Below are 14,959 nucleotides of genomic sequence, written 5' to 3' on the forward strand. Positions count from 1 at the left end.
GCTGTTCCACACTGAGGTTAGGCAAGGGAGAGTGACAGAAAAATGTTAAACATATACTATGCAAGTGCATGAATGTTGAAAAACTTTCATAACTTGTAATTGGAAAAAGAAAGAAAGAAAATGAATGTGAAAAAAAATTATCAATTTGTTTTAAAAAAAGAAGATACAGGCAGCTAGGAGGAACAGTAGATAGAGCACTGGCCCTTGAGTCAGGAGGACTGAGTTCAAATACAGCCTCAGACAGTTAATAATTACCTAGCTTTGTGACCTTGGGCAAGTCACCTAACCCCATAGCCTTGTAAAAAAAAAGAGAAAGAAGATAAATTACTTCTAGCCACATAGTTGTGGAAATAATAATAGCTGATACATAGGACTAATAAGTTTCACAAAATATTTTACATATATGATCTCATTTGAGCCTCACGGCAACTAAATGAGAAAAAGTACAAGTAATCCATTTTACAGATGAGGAAACTGAGAACAGGAATGCAATCTTAAAACTAGTTTATATCAGAAATAGTATTTTTACTCAAACCTGCTTTGACAATCTACTAAACAAATCTGTCTTCTATTACTGTAGTCAAAGCATTTTTATTTGAGTCTAACCTCTGTCAAGCTAGCTACTTTACCTTCCTTGGCTGTGAATCCTTATCTGTAAAATAAAAGGGTAAAATTAGATGATCTAAGATCTCTTCTGACAACATTGTGAGATGATAAACCTTAATGGAAGCAGCTGCTCTCAGCAGTTCAGAGAGCTAGGACAATTGTATTAGGCCAGCTATGGACAATATTAATCCCATTCAGAGGAAGCAAAACAAAAAACAACAACAACAAAAGAAAAACCAACCCTTCAGAATCTGATGAACATTTTATAAAAATTATCTCTTATGTATCTCTATCTCTTAATCTTAATTACTGAAAATGACTAATATGTAAACATGTTTATCAAAAATATATATGTACAATGCTAATCTGTTTGCTGCTGAGGGGAGGGGGGGTGGGAACAGAGGGTGGAAGGAAATTTTGTAACATAATAATACACATGTGCATAAGGATGAAAATAAATGAATACATTTAAAAAATTCTCTTCTGGCTCAAACATTTATGATTCTAAGATGCTATTTAGTTGTTTTCAGTCATATCCAACTCTCTGTGAACCCATTTGGGATTTTCTTGTCAGAGATACTACAGTGGTTTGCCTTTTCCTTCTTCAGCTCAATTTACAGATAAAGAAACTGAGGCAAACATGGTTAAGTGACTTGCCCAGGGTCACAAAGGTAGTAATTGTCAGAGGCCAGATTTAACTCAGGAAGCATTGTCTTTCTGATTCCAAACCCAGTACTCTATCCAATGTGCCACCTGATTGTATGAGACACATCAAATCATTTCCCTTTCTCATAATCATTCTGAATGAAAATTATCCTCAACGTAACAACCCCAACTAAAGACCAGGGCAAAATTCTACTGATGTTCAGAAGAGAGGAAAATCAGGAATGTTTATCTTAGTCCTGCAACGTAAACTTGAGCTTCATCCTATGAAAACAGGGTGAGATTCTCAGACACCATTGATGCTCAGATATTAAAGAGTTAGTGACTTGGACTTATATACCAGAAATTCATTCCATTCCCAAGTCTCATCCATCTTTACAGTGGCTCCCTACAAAATTTAGCCCACAAGGACTTGTTTTCAACTACTACTGTTTCTATGAGCCCAGACATAGCAGCTTCTTGCTTGGAAAACAAGTAACAACAACAAAAATGATTGATATTATTCTTGTCAAATTTACTAACTGATGCTAAGTTGTCATAGGGCTTCCAAAGTTGTAGCTTTAGGGGCTTCCCACTGATGAAACTTGCCCTTATTCCAGAAACAATAAAAGCTCCCTTCCCAGAGACAATTCTAATCTCTAGTCATCAGAGAGCTACTCCTGCCTTCTTGCCATCTTTTTATTTTCTTCTGAATCCCAAAAGAAATCTAGTTTTGCTTCCCTGAAGCAGGTTGACTGCTAAGAAAATCAGAAGAATTAGCGTTCAAGGTTTCACAGATTTGGTTCCTGTTTCAGATATTTAATAACCACTACCACTGATACTTTGCAGAGAAAAAAACAATCTTTCCTATCTGTCACCTGCCCTGCAAAATACCATAGCACCCCAACACAATGAGTAAGTAGTTTTACAACTGGTGGTCTCAAGGAAAAAATAACCAATTCAATAATTATTGGTAATAATTTGCAAGTCATAGACAATTTGACAACTTTAACTTAGAACTACTAAATAGCACCCCAGAGGCTAATATCACACTCTCTAGACTGGTAGCTATATATGTATAGGAACTTAGAAAGCCAATTAATTCATTGGACCTTCTGTTCCTACTCCCTGATGCCAACCACACCAAACAACAAATATTAGGGCACTATTAAAGATGAAATTCAGTGAAGACCTCACTTTGCCAAGAAAGGAATTTTCCCTTTGATTGCTAGAACTATGAATCCCCAGCTTTCCCTGGATATAGAACTGGGGATCTATAAAGGCCAGGAGTGGTTCCTTTTTTATTTATTCAATTTATTTGTTCAAACATTAGGTGTCGGACCTTTTACAAACAGAATGCTGTACCCAAGTTCCTACGTTAAAAACATGAATTAATGGATAGGGCACTAGACCTTCTGAAGGCAGGAAGACCTAACCTCTCTCAGACACATGCTTCCCTATGTAATCTTGGGCAGATCTTTTAACCTCCCTCAGCCCCAGTTTCCTCATCAGTAAATTGGAGATAATTTGTTGTTGTTTAGTCTTTTTTAGTCATATTCGACTCTTCCTGGCCCCATTTTCTTGGCAAGGCTGTTATGAGGATCAGGTGAGATAATATAAGCAAAGCACTTTGCATACCTTAAATATAAATGTTCATTTTGTACTCTATCTCATAGTCATAGTCACACTCATAGTCTCACGTGTTTCCTTCATTTCCATAAGTCAATGGCAATATTTTTTTGTTATTTTTCAGTTGTCTCCAAATCTTCATGCCCTGATTAGAGGGTTATTTTGGGCAGATATCCTGGTTTTCCATTTCCTTCTCCAGCTCATTTTACAGATGAGGAAACTGAGGCAAACAGGGTTAAGTGACTTGTCTAGGGTCCCATAGCTAGCAAGTGTCTGAGGTCAAATCTGAACTCAGGTCTTCCTGACTCCAGGCCTGGAGCTCTATTCACTTTGCTACTTAGCTGTCCATCAGTATTAGTAAAAGACCAGTAATAAGAAGTGGAACTTCTAATTCAACTTAGAAAGAATGATTTCTTCCAACATTGAAATGAAACTTCCTCTCTCAGTAAATGTATTAATGTAGCACTGTCACATTTCTGCCTCAGGTAAGAAATAAAGTGAGGATTGGTGTCTAAATTGGTGTCTAAATCAGAGCCCCATCATATAATGGAAAGGTAAACACTGCTTTATTTCAAGAAAATCTGCACTGCCCCATATGCTCAGAAAGTACAGAACCAGCTCCTAGCAAAATATTCATGGGGTCTTGTATGATTAACAAGTACCCTGGGCAAGAGGTGATTTAAGAAATTGAAAGAATTAATGGTTTGCTTTCTTGAGGTTCAATAAAAACCTGTGCGCTATTAAAAACAGAACATTGAGACATACTAAGATGCATCTTATTAGTCAAACAAATCTGAGCCTTGTGGGGGGCGGTGAGGAAACGAACTTCATTTACTGATTGGACAGAAATGCACCTTCAGTCAGCAAAGCTACTTGCAAGATGAACATGTTTGCCAAACCCTAAAAGAATGGTCCTTCTGTGGGAAAAAAAAAGGAAGAAGAAGAAGAGAACACTGGGCCTTTTTAAAAGCAAGCATCACTCACCGGCTCTTTGCCCAACTTCTTTTGTAGCCTTGTTTGCCACTGGACAGCTTGCATGACAATGGCCTCCCACCTTCTTTCGAGGTTCACTATGATCAGCTGCATTGGTTGGTGATCTGCGTTGAGATTGCAGGTCTCTTGGTCATCCAGGAGGTGCTGGCATAAGCGGAGGATGGAGGCCACCCCACGCCTGCGTTGTTTGATTTCACTGCACAGAGACTGATAAACACAGAGAGGAATTCATGGATGTTAGTACTGTTATTTGCTCTCACACTTTCCATTAACTGCTAATTTCTTATTTCCTTACATTTTTACCTTTTTCTGCTATACTCATCATTTCCAATCAAAATGAAGAGCAGACTAATGAAGTTGAAACATACCTGTAGTTCCTTTTCCAGATTTTTTTATTTGTCATTCCGAACATTTCATTTTTTATGCATTTAAAAATTTATTCTGAAAGGGGTCCATAGGTTTCTTCAGAATGTCATTCTTCAGAATGCCAAAAGGGATCCATTACACATAAAAAAGTTAAAAATCTCCTTGCTCTAGATAAATATCTTGTGTTGCCAACTAATGTTAAGAGAACATTTTCCCCCATCCCCCAAGCCCCTCTATCCCTCCCTTTTCAGCACCTTCTCCACTGGGTTATGTACCTGAAAGCTAGTCTATTCCCCTTTGAGACTTAGTCATTTAACATTTTCAAATTGAATTAAAGAAACCTTTCAAGAAACATATATGTCAAGCTCACAGCCTGGCCCAATTTGATTCAATCCCCTTGGAAACCTGAAATGAGGGGAAAAGTCCTACAGAAGGCAATTAGACACCATTAAAGGAAGTAGCTCTGTCATTAAATGCTTTGGGGCAAGAAGGTTTGGAGGTTCTTGATATGCTTGAAAGAAGTTAAAGGAAACTAAAAGCTGTTCAAAATATAAAACCTCTTTTCTAAGGAGAAAAAACAGATAATTGAGCTATTCCTGTTCTTTCTAATCTTGATTTAAAAAAAAACAATCTGAAAAACAGAAATTAAGGTATCAGGGTATTACATCACTTTGTTTAAAGTAAAAAGTTACCTATACTCAAATAGACATATAGAGGCAATTTAGAAGGAATGTGAAAGCATTGAAACATCATTTTGCCTCTCTTCCAACCCCCCTGGAAGTTTTTATATTGCTGCCGTGACCCTAGGCTGAAATGACTCTAGTAAAAATACTGGGTACACATGTCTAAAAATGCTCTATCTTTTCTTTGCCTATGGATAATGTGTAAGTGATAGTCTAATTCAAAGCCTTCAAGAAAAATGATGATTATATCCACCAACATCACAGAATTACTAATCTCCTTCTACTGGCACAATTGGACTGTTCTAACAGTTAACAGATTGCTTATTAATCAACGAGGGTAAACAAGACAATGCAATTTCATTTAGAGAGAGAGTTTTAATGCCTAAAAGTATTTGTGTTCAAAATGTTAATCCAGATCAGGCTTCATTAGAAGAAGTCTTAAAATGATGAAGTGCATTTCATTGAAATGTACACTGAGTAGTAGTAGATCAGCAGGTGGACATTTCATACAGATGTTCCATTTATTGATATAATGCATTCTATAGCCATTTAAATTACCCTAACTCAGTAATAGCCAGAATTCTATTATTTCTGTAATGAGAGAACCCTGTACCTTTAATATTTCTGAATTTTAAATAAGGTGAATGACAAATTCCCAAACCTCTATTTATGGCAAAATATGACCAGGAATTTTATTATTCAATTTATACCAGTGCTGCATTTTCACATATGTTTCCTGAATTTACCCTTATTTATTTTCCTAGGGTTCATTACTATTTCCCTACATAGCTCCTGGTAAACCATCAGGTGTGACATATTTCTTTTCTTATGCTATTCATTAGTCTAATATTAGATGACGAGAAACCCCCATTCCACCCCCGCCCAGACCTACACAGAAATAATATTGAGGACCTGATCCACCACAAAAACAAAGACCCCTAGAGATATATAAAGTTATCCTACCAGCAACCTACTGCTCTGATCCTAATTGTTTGATTTACTGATCACACTTAAATGTAACTTAATTTCTTAATTTGTAGCCCTAAAGAATAATTTTATGACAACTGGACTTAACTTGAAGGAGGCTTTTCAAATTTATGAATAGTGATACTTCTTGTTATTGAGTTGTTTCAGTCATGTCTGACTTTTTTGTAGGTTTTTTTTTTTTGGCAAAGATACTTGAGTGGTTGCCATTTCCTTCTACATTTCATATTACAGATGAAGAAATTGAGGCCAACAGGGTTAAGTGACTCTCCCAAGGTCACATAGCTAGTAAAAATGTCTGAGGCCAGCATTGAACTCAGGAAGATGAGTCTTCCTAATTCCAAGTCCAGTGCTCTATCTGCTAGGTTACCTAGCTACCCAAATAGTGACATATTACTTTTTTTTAAAAAAGAAATCTTCAGTTTTCCTTTCTTTATAAGGGGGAGGGGAAGGAAGCAAGTTTAGATGAAAAGGGGGTAGTGTGGGGATAGTGGTCAGGTATTGCTTTTGCAAAACTGACTTTGTAGCTGAATGGAATCAAAATTAGGCTACCAAAGATGAGAATCAACAAAATAATTCATAGTCAAGTTAACAAATGGAAAGGAATGATAAAAGGGCCCTGAAGATTGGAGGATACTATATCAAGTAAGATTTAGAAAGATCCTACTGGCAGATTTAAAAAAAATAGTTCTGAAACAAAACAAAAGATTATTCAGGTGGTAAAATCCTCCTTAAAGGTTATTGAATGTGTATGTGTTTTTTTTAAACAGAAATGACCATTTATGACCTCATATCATTACCACGATACTTCAGAGTATATCAACCTAACATCTTGTGCTGTTCAGTTATTCAGTTGTATCCAACTCTCCATGATGCCATGGAACATAATATGCCAATATTGTCCATGGAGTTTTCTTGGCAAAGATATTGGAGTGGTTTGCCATTTCCTTCCCCTGTAGATTAAGGCAAATCTATTAAGTTTTTGAGATCACATTTGAACTCTGGTCTTCCTTGACTCTGACCCAAGGCTCTATCCTCTGAGTCATCTAGCTGCCTTAATCTCTAGCCCAAGGTAGTTTAAATGGAGAGATTACTACAGAACTTGTTAAAAACAAACAAACAAGGGGCAGCTAGGTGGTGTAGTGGATAGAGCACTAGCCTTGGAGTCAGGAGGACCTGAGTTTAATTCTGATCTCAGACACTTAATAATTACCTAGTCGTGTGACCTTGGGCAAGTCACTTAACTCCATTGACTTAAAATAAATAAAATTAAAAACAAAGAGAGATCCAGTTACTATCTACATATAATGTTTGTTTTTTAAAGATATTTTAATCATAGTTTTTAAAAATTTTAATCATGCCAAGAACTTGATCTATACTCAGAATTAATAAGCCTTTACCTCATGTTGAAAAAGAAAAGTCATTGCTTAAAAACAGGTAAATCAATAGGAGAATTTTATATGGTCAACATGTTTGTATTCCTTCCCCCTCTCCCCAGTATGTGAACATACTATTCTGAAAGTATCTTGTATATTATCATTGATAAATTAACTCTCTTTCACATAATAAGGTTTCTATGACAGCTATTAAAATATTTATTTGTAATCACGTACAGATACCCAAAGAAATCAGTATATCTAGACTGTGATACTACTTAGAAATACTTTTTTAGGACTATTTCCATGCTAAAATATAGATATCCAACTGTCAAAAATACAGCTATATAAAATAATTCATTACAATTATCTTTGGTTTGTTTTGAAAAGAAAATACTTTTAAACAGTGATTCAAACCATTCTGTAGTACAGAAATAAGTTTTAGGTGTCTGATGAGATCATGATTTTCCTCTACCTTTACCCCATTTGCATAATTACATAATAAAATGGGGGGAGGGGAAAACATCAGAATTACTTAGTATCTTCTACTGCTTACTAAGAAGTTAGTTGGACTTTCTGATGAAAAGACAGAAAGTAATGATGGCTAGTCAACTAAGCAGACAAATTAACCTAAAAGTAGGGTTGAATTGCAAGTTGGTAAGAATGCTCAAACTGATAGTATTTTTGTGATATAGCATTGACTTGAGTAAGGTCTGTATTTCTACATGTGTCTAATATATTTGGTTTCTGTATGTGACTGTTATGCATACTAAGTATTAGGCATAACAAGAGACATATTTTAGCTGCATATATTCAGATTTGTTTTATATTTTATCTATGCTGTATACTAGGCATTCATTCTAAATCTGTCTATAATAGACATAGTAGCTATATGAAATGTTAGCTTGCATACCTAAAAACAAATTGGTGCATCCTAAATGCTTTCCAAGGATGGAAAATTTTTCACAGAGGGGAGAACATAAATGTATATGGAAGAGCTCTCTTGGCCCTCCTTCCCCCTTCCTAGTGTCAAAGATGAAAATAAAGAATGGCTTGGCCATCCATTGTTTTTAGAGAAAAAAATGAAAAAGAATTTAGACTTTATTATTTCTTTGGGAGCTCCTTGGGAGCTAGGAATAAATTTCTCTATCAGTTATCCATAATTGCCTGAAAGATCAATTATCTACTTGGTCTACATCAGGTCTGTAGAGATGAGAATCTTTCAAGGAGTAATTCAACAAGGAGAATACTGCCCAACTGTGGAGTTTTAGAGAGGAGTGGACCCAGGGTGACCAAGGGGTGTAATGTGATCAGTATATATATATATATATACATATATATATATATGTATATATATATACATACATACATACATACATATATATATATATGTATATATATATATATATATATATGTATATACTGGAAAAAGGGAAATATATTAAGTCTTTATAGTCCTAGATGTGTAATTTGTCTTGGTCATATGTGTTTCTCTTCTACATATATACATATATATATATATATATATATATATATATATATATATATTCTATATCTCTACCTACCATTTCAGTTGATGCAATGAATTTTTGTGAAAGACTACACCCTAATTTAGTAAATGCCTTTACTTTTACCTAAATATGCCAATTGACTAAATGTTGAAAATGATAGGAGTTCTTGGGTCATAATTTTAGAAATGGAGACCCCAAAATGCTTTGCAGCTAAGATGGCTGTCCTCTAGGAGAGTCCACTAGAGCAAGCCCAGAAGGGGTGCTCCTTCATCAAGTATGGACAAACATGTCCAGAGAAGGACTGGATGTACAGGAAAAACAAAGGATAAATGATGGATGGACATATTCATGTTTCACTGGAATTTACCTAAGGTAAAGAGAAAGCAAAAAAAAGTCCTTGGAATTTAGGAAGCCATCTAGTAGCAATTTTATGAAAGGACACAAGAAAAGAAAACACACAGGAAGAGCTGTAATCCATATCTTTGGAAGGAATACATTGATGAATCCACAGATCCATGAAACATAAGAAAATTATGAGAGTGGTGTCAGTGTTCACACTGATAAACTCTGCCTATTTTTTTTCATTTCAATGAAGATTATGTGTAAATTTGTTTTGGGCTCATTCTAAATACTTTTATCAATCTTTTGAGATTCTCTAACATCTGTTACAGATGAGTCAATGGAGGACTCTGATTCTTGTTCCTGATTAATGGCCAACATTGTTCTTGCCATAGACCACTTTTTATCATGAAAAGAAACCTGAAGACTACTTAGTTCTTTTTAGTCTAAACAAATGACTGAGGAAGTCCCAGATAACCTTAGTTATCTCACGTTTTGAGCCATCTTTGAATTTACCTATTTTTTATTGAGAATATTAGCATTTTAATAGCTTAGGGGAAAGATTTGTCTTTTTCTCCCACATGATAATCTAGGATAATATTTTTTTAGTATTTTTGTGGACCATTATGTAGATCCCTAGTAGAAGATTGTTCTAAAGACAAGGTGAAGAATCTCATTATAGAAAAAGATATGAAGAGTTTACCATTTGCTTCAGAATCATAGAATCACAGATTTTGACCTGGTAGAGACCAGCTCCCTTAATTAAAGATAGGAAAAACTGAAACTGAGACTATTTCATGAGACAGCTCGTTGGACAGCTGAATAAAGCACTGGAAGATGTGTTTTCAGACTCCAATCCTTCTACCTCAGTTTCCTCATCAATAAAATATGTGGTTCTGGTGTTTCAATTGTGTCTGACTCTTTATGACCTAATTTTGGGTATTCCTGGCAAAGATAAGTGACTTGTTCAGGGTCACACAGCTAGTACATGTTTGAGGCCATATTTGAACTCAGAAAGATGAGACCTCCTAGGGGAAAAGAAAAATATTGTGAAAATCAAATGAAATAATGCAATGCTTTTTGAAAAAGGAAACTTTAAATGATATTTATATGTTATCATCATCATCAGCTATTATTTTTGTCCAGCATCAGACAAATAATTGAAGAGTCAGAATTCAAACCCAAGACTTCCTGACTTTGGGGTCAGTGTTCTATGCCTGACTTTTATTTAGTATTAAAATCACTTTTACTGAATTGACTGGTTTACAGGTTAAGTGATTGGCTTTAGGTCAGACTAGATAATGGTGGGAATAGGGTTCAATCATAGCTTTTGTGACTCCATGTCTGCTGCCTCTTCATGCTAATTAAATCATAGATCTATCAAAATATCAAAGTATTTAAGGGCCAGACTCCAGAGACTAATAGAGGAATTTCATTTGCAGATGGGATAATTAGTAATTGGATAGCAAGTCTGGTTGGTCAGATAGTTTTCTTTGTGCAGTTCACTGAGAACAATTTCTTATAGGAAACTGTACAGACCAATTTAAATTGATATTTCTAATGTCTGTTTTTGTCATTTGCAGAACTGAGTCTTTCAGAACATTGAACAATTCGATTTTTAATTTTCAAACCACTGATGGAGAATAATAAAAGCTGCAAAGTTAGAAATATCACACTTGGCTGACACCCATGAGAAGATATTATTTTCAAGGATACCTAATGGATTAAGTGGCAATAATAAAAATGTGGACTAATGTCCTAAATTTGGACATTTGAGTCCTCCTTCATTTAATGGGTTCTGCAGTTTATTGGTCTTAATTTGAGGGTTTTCCTATGATATTATCAAAATTATGCTGTTCAAAATGCTAAAACACTGAATTCTAAGAATGTCAATGGAAGAAAGGTATATGGGAATATTTTTTACTATTTCTTTATTTCAAGCATGCAAAATATAATGCTTCCTGATCCCTTTATGACTTTATTTTGTTGGCTTCTTCCCCAGGTGTGATGGCAGGGTTCATCCCTGTTGGTGTACTTGAGTTGGAAAATTAATTCTTTGTTCCTACTTTCCAGACAAGATAGCTTATATATGACCTGGACTGAAATTGTGCAGGGGCTAAACATTGAAGTGAACATGACAATTGTAAAACCTCCTAATATCAAATTTGATAAGCAAATGGCAAACCACTGTAGGATCTTTGCCAAGAAAATCCCAGGTCAATTGATCCACATGGTCATGAAGAGTCGGACACGACTGTACAACAGGATGGTAATAATGTCTTTCCTGACTGCTGAACTACTTTAGGAAATAGAAAGCTAGTCTGCTAAAGGTTTTATCAAGAATTAAAAATTAATAACAATAATTGTTATTATTATCTCCCAATAACCCTGGGAAGGAGATGCTATTATTATCCTTATTTTACAGTTGAGGAAACTGAGGCAGAGTTAAATGACTAGATAAACAGGCAGGAGTTTAACTTTAGTCTTTCTGATTCCAAACCCTGGACTTTTATCAACTATACCTTTTTCTTTGGATTAGTTACATAAGACCACTGAACTTGGAATCTCAGGGCTGCAGTTTGAATCCCAGCTTTGTAACTTTTTAAGTACAGAAATTACTATTTGAATTTAGTTATTGTCATTCATATTGCTTGGCAGTTGTCACAATTTTATTACATGATTTATGTACTGTAAGCACTTTATTGATGTTATACAAATTTTGATCTCTGGGAAGTCAATGAAAGGCTTCACACAAGCAAGGAATCTTTCTTTGATAGTTTTAATAGTTTTATCCCCCTTTTTTTTTTGCAAACTCCCCTCTATATCCTTCATATGTGCCCAGGAAGAGAACCTCCATTTCTCCATTTGTGGGATCCTAGAATCTTCAAAATTTTCTTGACAAATAGTTAATATTTTCATTCTTCTCTTGAAATCTATCATTTTTATATTTTTCAATTTTATTCATCTCTTCCATAATGTCTAAGGAACATCAATTTTTTCTTCACTATCAGAATTCACATTTATTCCCTGTCTCCCAAGTCTCTTTTCTTTCCAATTAACACAAAACATCAAATCTCTTTGAACTGACAATTCGATCACTTCTCTTTGCAAGTGTCTTGGAAAAAAATGTCAATTCCAAACAGCAATTCTAACCCTCAGTTCTACAATTTATTATCTCTTAGTCTCTAACTGTATTTCTTCTCCTATTTCTTAGCTAAATTTACACATACATATGCATGCATATACATAAATACACCCACACATGTATATATAAATATATATTCCTGATATTTTTCATTTTTTTCTTCCAGTGAAATTCTTATAACATTAAAGTTTCCTTATGTTTAAAGGTATTTTCACTTATTTGGTATAACAGTTTGGTGAAACTGAATCTTATTTCAAAGGATTTTTTCCCCTTTGTCTTCATTGCTGCCATTTTTATTTATGAAGATTTATTCATCTGTAATTAATCTGTACCATAACTGTGTTAAACCCTTTATAAGTGAGTAAAAAGACTCTGTTCCTACTTTCAAGGAGTTTCTATTCTAAAAAAATGAAACCATGATATTAAAGAGAAGTGAGAATGGAAGCAAAACAGACGTGAAAGAAAACAGGGGCAAGGGAAATTATACTCTGTATAAAATGACTGTTGGGAGAATTAGATCATTTGAACAAAGGACAAGAAAACAGGAAGCTAAAGGCCTTGGCACTGGATTCACCAAATGATTTTGTTCAGCTGGTTAGTTTATCACAGCATTAGTTTCTATAGGCAGGAACAGTGAAATTTATGGAGCTAGAATATAATTTCTCCAAAAAATTTTTCCAATGATACATTTTGAGAGGAAAGCATGATATGGTGGGAAAAATTCTGTTGTATTAGGGAGAATCCTGATTAGTTGTGTGACTATGAGCAAGTCACTTAACTTTTCTGCATCTTAGTTTCTCCATCATGTGGAGAATATTCCTCCCAGGAACATTATCAGTTTTGAATGAGAGAATGTATATAAAATCTTTCTTTGCAAACTTTAAAGGTCAATATAAATGTCAGTTATTAGTGCTGTTTTGTGTCATTATTGCTGTTTTATTGTAAAAAATCTCATTTATATTTTTGATGGAGTTCAAATAATAATTCTCTTATATTTAATAATAATCAGATATCTGCAAGAGTTGACAAAATAGTATATTTAATAGAAACAGACAGAACAGGTACCAGAACAGATCAGTTGATCCTACACCCACAAGATTTTTAGCTTCCCTTCTAGTTCTTTAGGTTTTAAAACATTTTTGTTTTCTATTGTGAATTAGATATGGCAACATATCTAATAAAATGTTTTCATGGATTGATAATATGCTCAAGAGATTGTGGGCAACAGTTCAGTCTGTGATAATAGTCTGGTTCTAATACAGTTAATTGATTGAGTTCTCCAGATATTTTGTAGTTTGTATTTGTATTACCTCAATTTGTTGTTCATCAGTCCATGAGAGAAAAAGTGAGCTTCCAACATATAATCCTTGCCTCCAGGTCATGTCTTGCTAGGCACTAAATTTTTACATTAGTACTACACCATTTCTAATATTTCCACATATAATCTCAATAGCTATGTCTAGGTTCCTTTCAGATAAGCCTTATGTAATTTTTGGAAGTAGTAATTTGATTCAGAATACCTTCATAAAGCTTTCCTTTTCATAACACAGACAAATCCACATGACTCATCCATTTGTTCAGTACTTCTGTGTTGAGAAGATGCTGAATGAGTACTGTGAATATTATCTACAGAATACTTTTTGATTGCTTTCGTAGATACAAACCATCTCATAGTCTCCATCTGAAGGTCGACTACTTTGTGTTAGACATTTCACAAATCTAATGACATGTCCGTAATATCAGACTGGACTATCACTAATGAAATGATGATGAAGTGGTATGTACTTGTTTCAAAGATATTTCTGTAGATTTTTTTTACCTATTTATCATTATTCTAAGAATATCAAACTTTATTATTAATTTTTTACTTTTAATTTTTTAGGAACTGTCATAGAGTAACTGACTTTTTTCATTATTGTTGTATAGATTTTTAAAAAAAAATTTTCCAAGTCCATGATGATCCATTTTACAGTTCCAAAAATGCACAGTAAAACTGACATTATGTACATTTGAAGTGCATTAAACATATTCATTCTATTCATCTTTGATTTCAAAAGGTCTCTCAATGTATATAGCCTCAGCCTTTTTGCTATCTGCTTCATGTTTAGAGTGTCTTGTTGGAGGAGTCCAAGGTATTTTAGACCTTTACCTATTGGTTCAATGTAACCTTTGAGATTCATTCATAAAGCTTTGAATCTCTATCTCTTTAGTATATATTAAATATTTCATTCTTATCAAGTCCAAATGACATTTTGATTTCATTGGAGAAAGATTATATCAGATGATAGAGCTATTTAACAGTATTTTTTTTTTTGGTGGAGAGATTGAAATGATTAATCCAATATTTTGGATAGACTTTTTTTATTTGGAAGCTACATTTAGTTCTACTTAAGGAAGAATGATGGTAGATTTAAGTCTGAGTGGAATGATACTGGGCTTAAACTATCTCCTGGAAAAAAATACCACATTTTATATACATTTTTCTTGACATTTTTATATTGGTGACATGTTCTAAATAGAAAAAAATTTCCAAGCAGTCACCAAATGTTCTAAGAGTTGCTACTATATTCTAAATATTTACAATGCATTAATAAGTCATAAGTATGGAACTGAATAAAGGGTTGAGTAAATATTCAGGAACTTTTGTATACTTGTTCAATAATTATTGAATCAATAATAAGTTGT

General features: G+C 34.2%; 1 protein-coding gene across 5 annotated transcripts in view; it reads right to left on the reverse strand.

Annotated features, from left to right (window-relative positions):
- The window catches only part of AKAP6 (A-kinase anchoring protein 6), a 474,513-nt gene that overhangs the window by 53,689 nt on the left and 405,865 nt on the right, over positions 1-14,959 (reverse strand). For all 5 annotated transcript variants that reach the window (XM_074235346.1, XM_074235350.1, XM_074235349.1 and 2 more), the window contains exon 12: positions 3,862-4,077. In XM_074235346.1, the coding sequence (XP_074091447.1) occupies positions 3,862-4,077 (216 nt within the window). The remainder of the gene's footprint in view (positions 1-3,861; positions 4,078-14,959) is intronic.

Source organism: Macrotis lagotis, chromosome 4 (genome assembly GCF_037893015.1).
Source record: "Macrotis lagotis isolate mMagLag1 chromosome 4, bilby.v1.9.chrom.fasta, whole genome shotgun sequence".
Taxonomy (NCBI): Eukaryota; Metazoa; Chordata; class Mammalia; order Peramelemorphia; family Peramelidae; genus Macrotis; species Macrotis lagotis.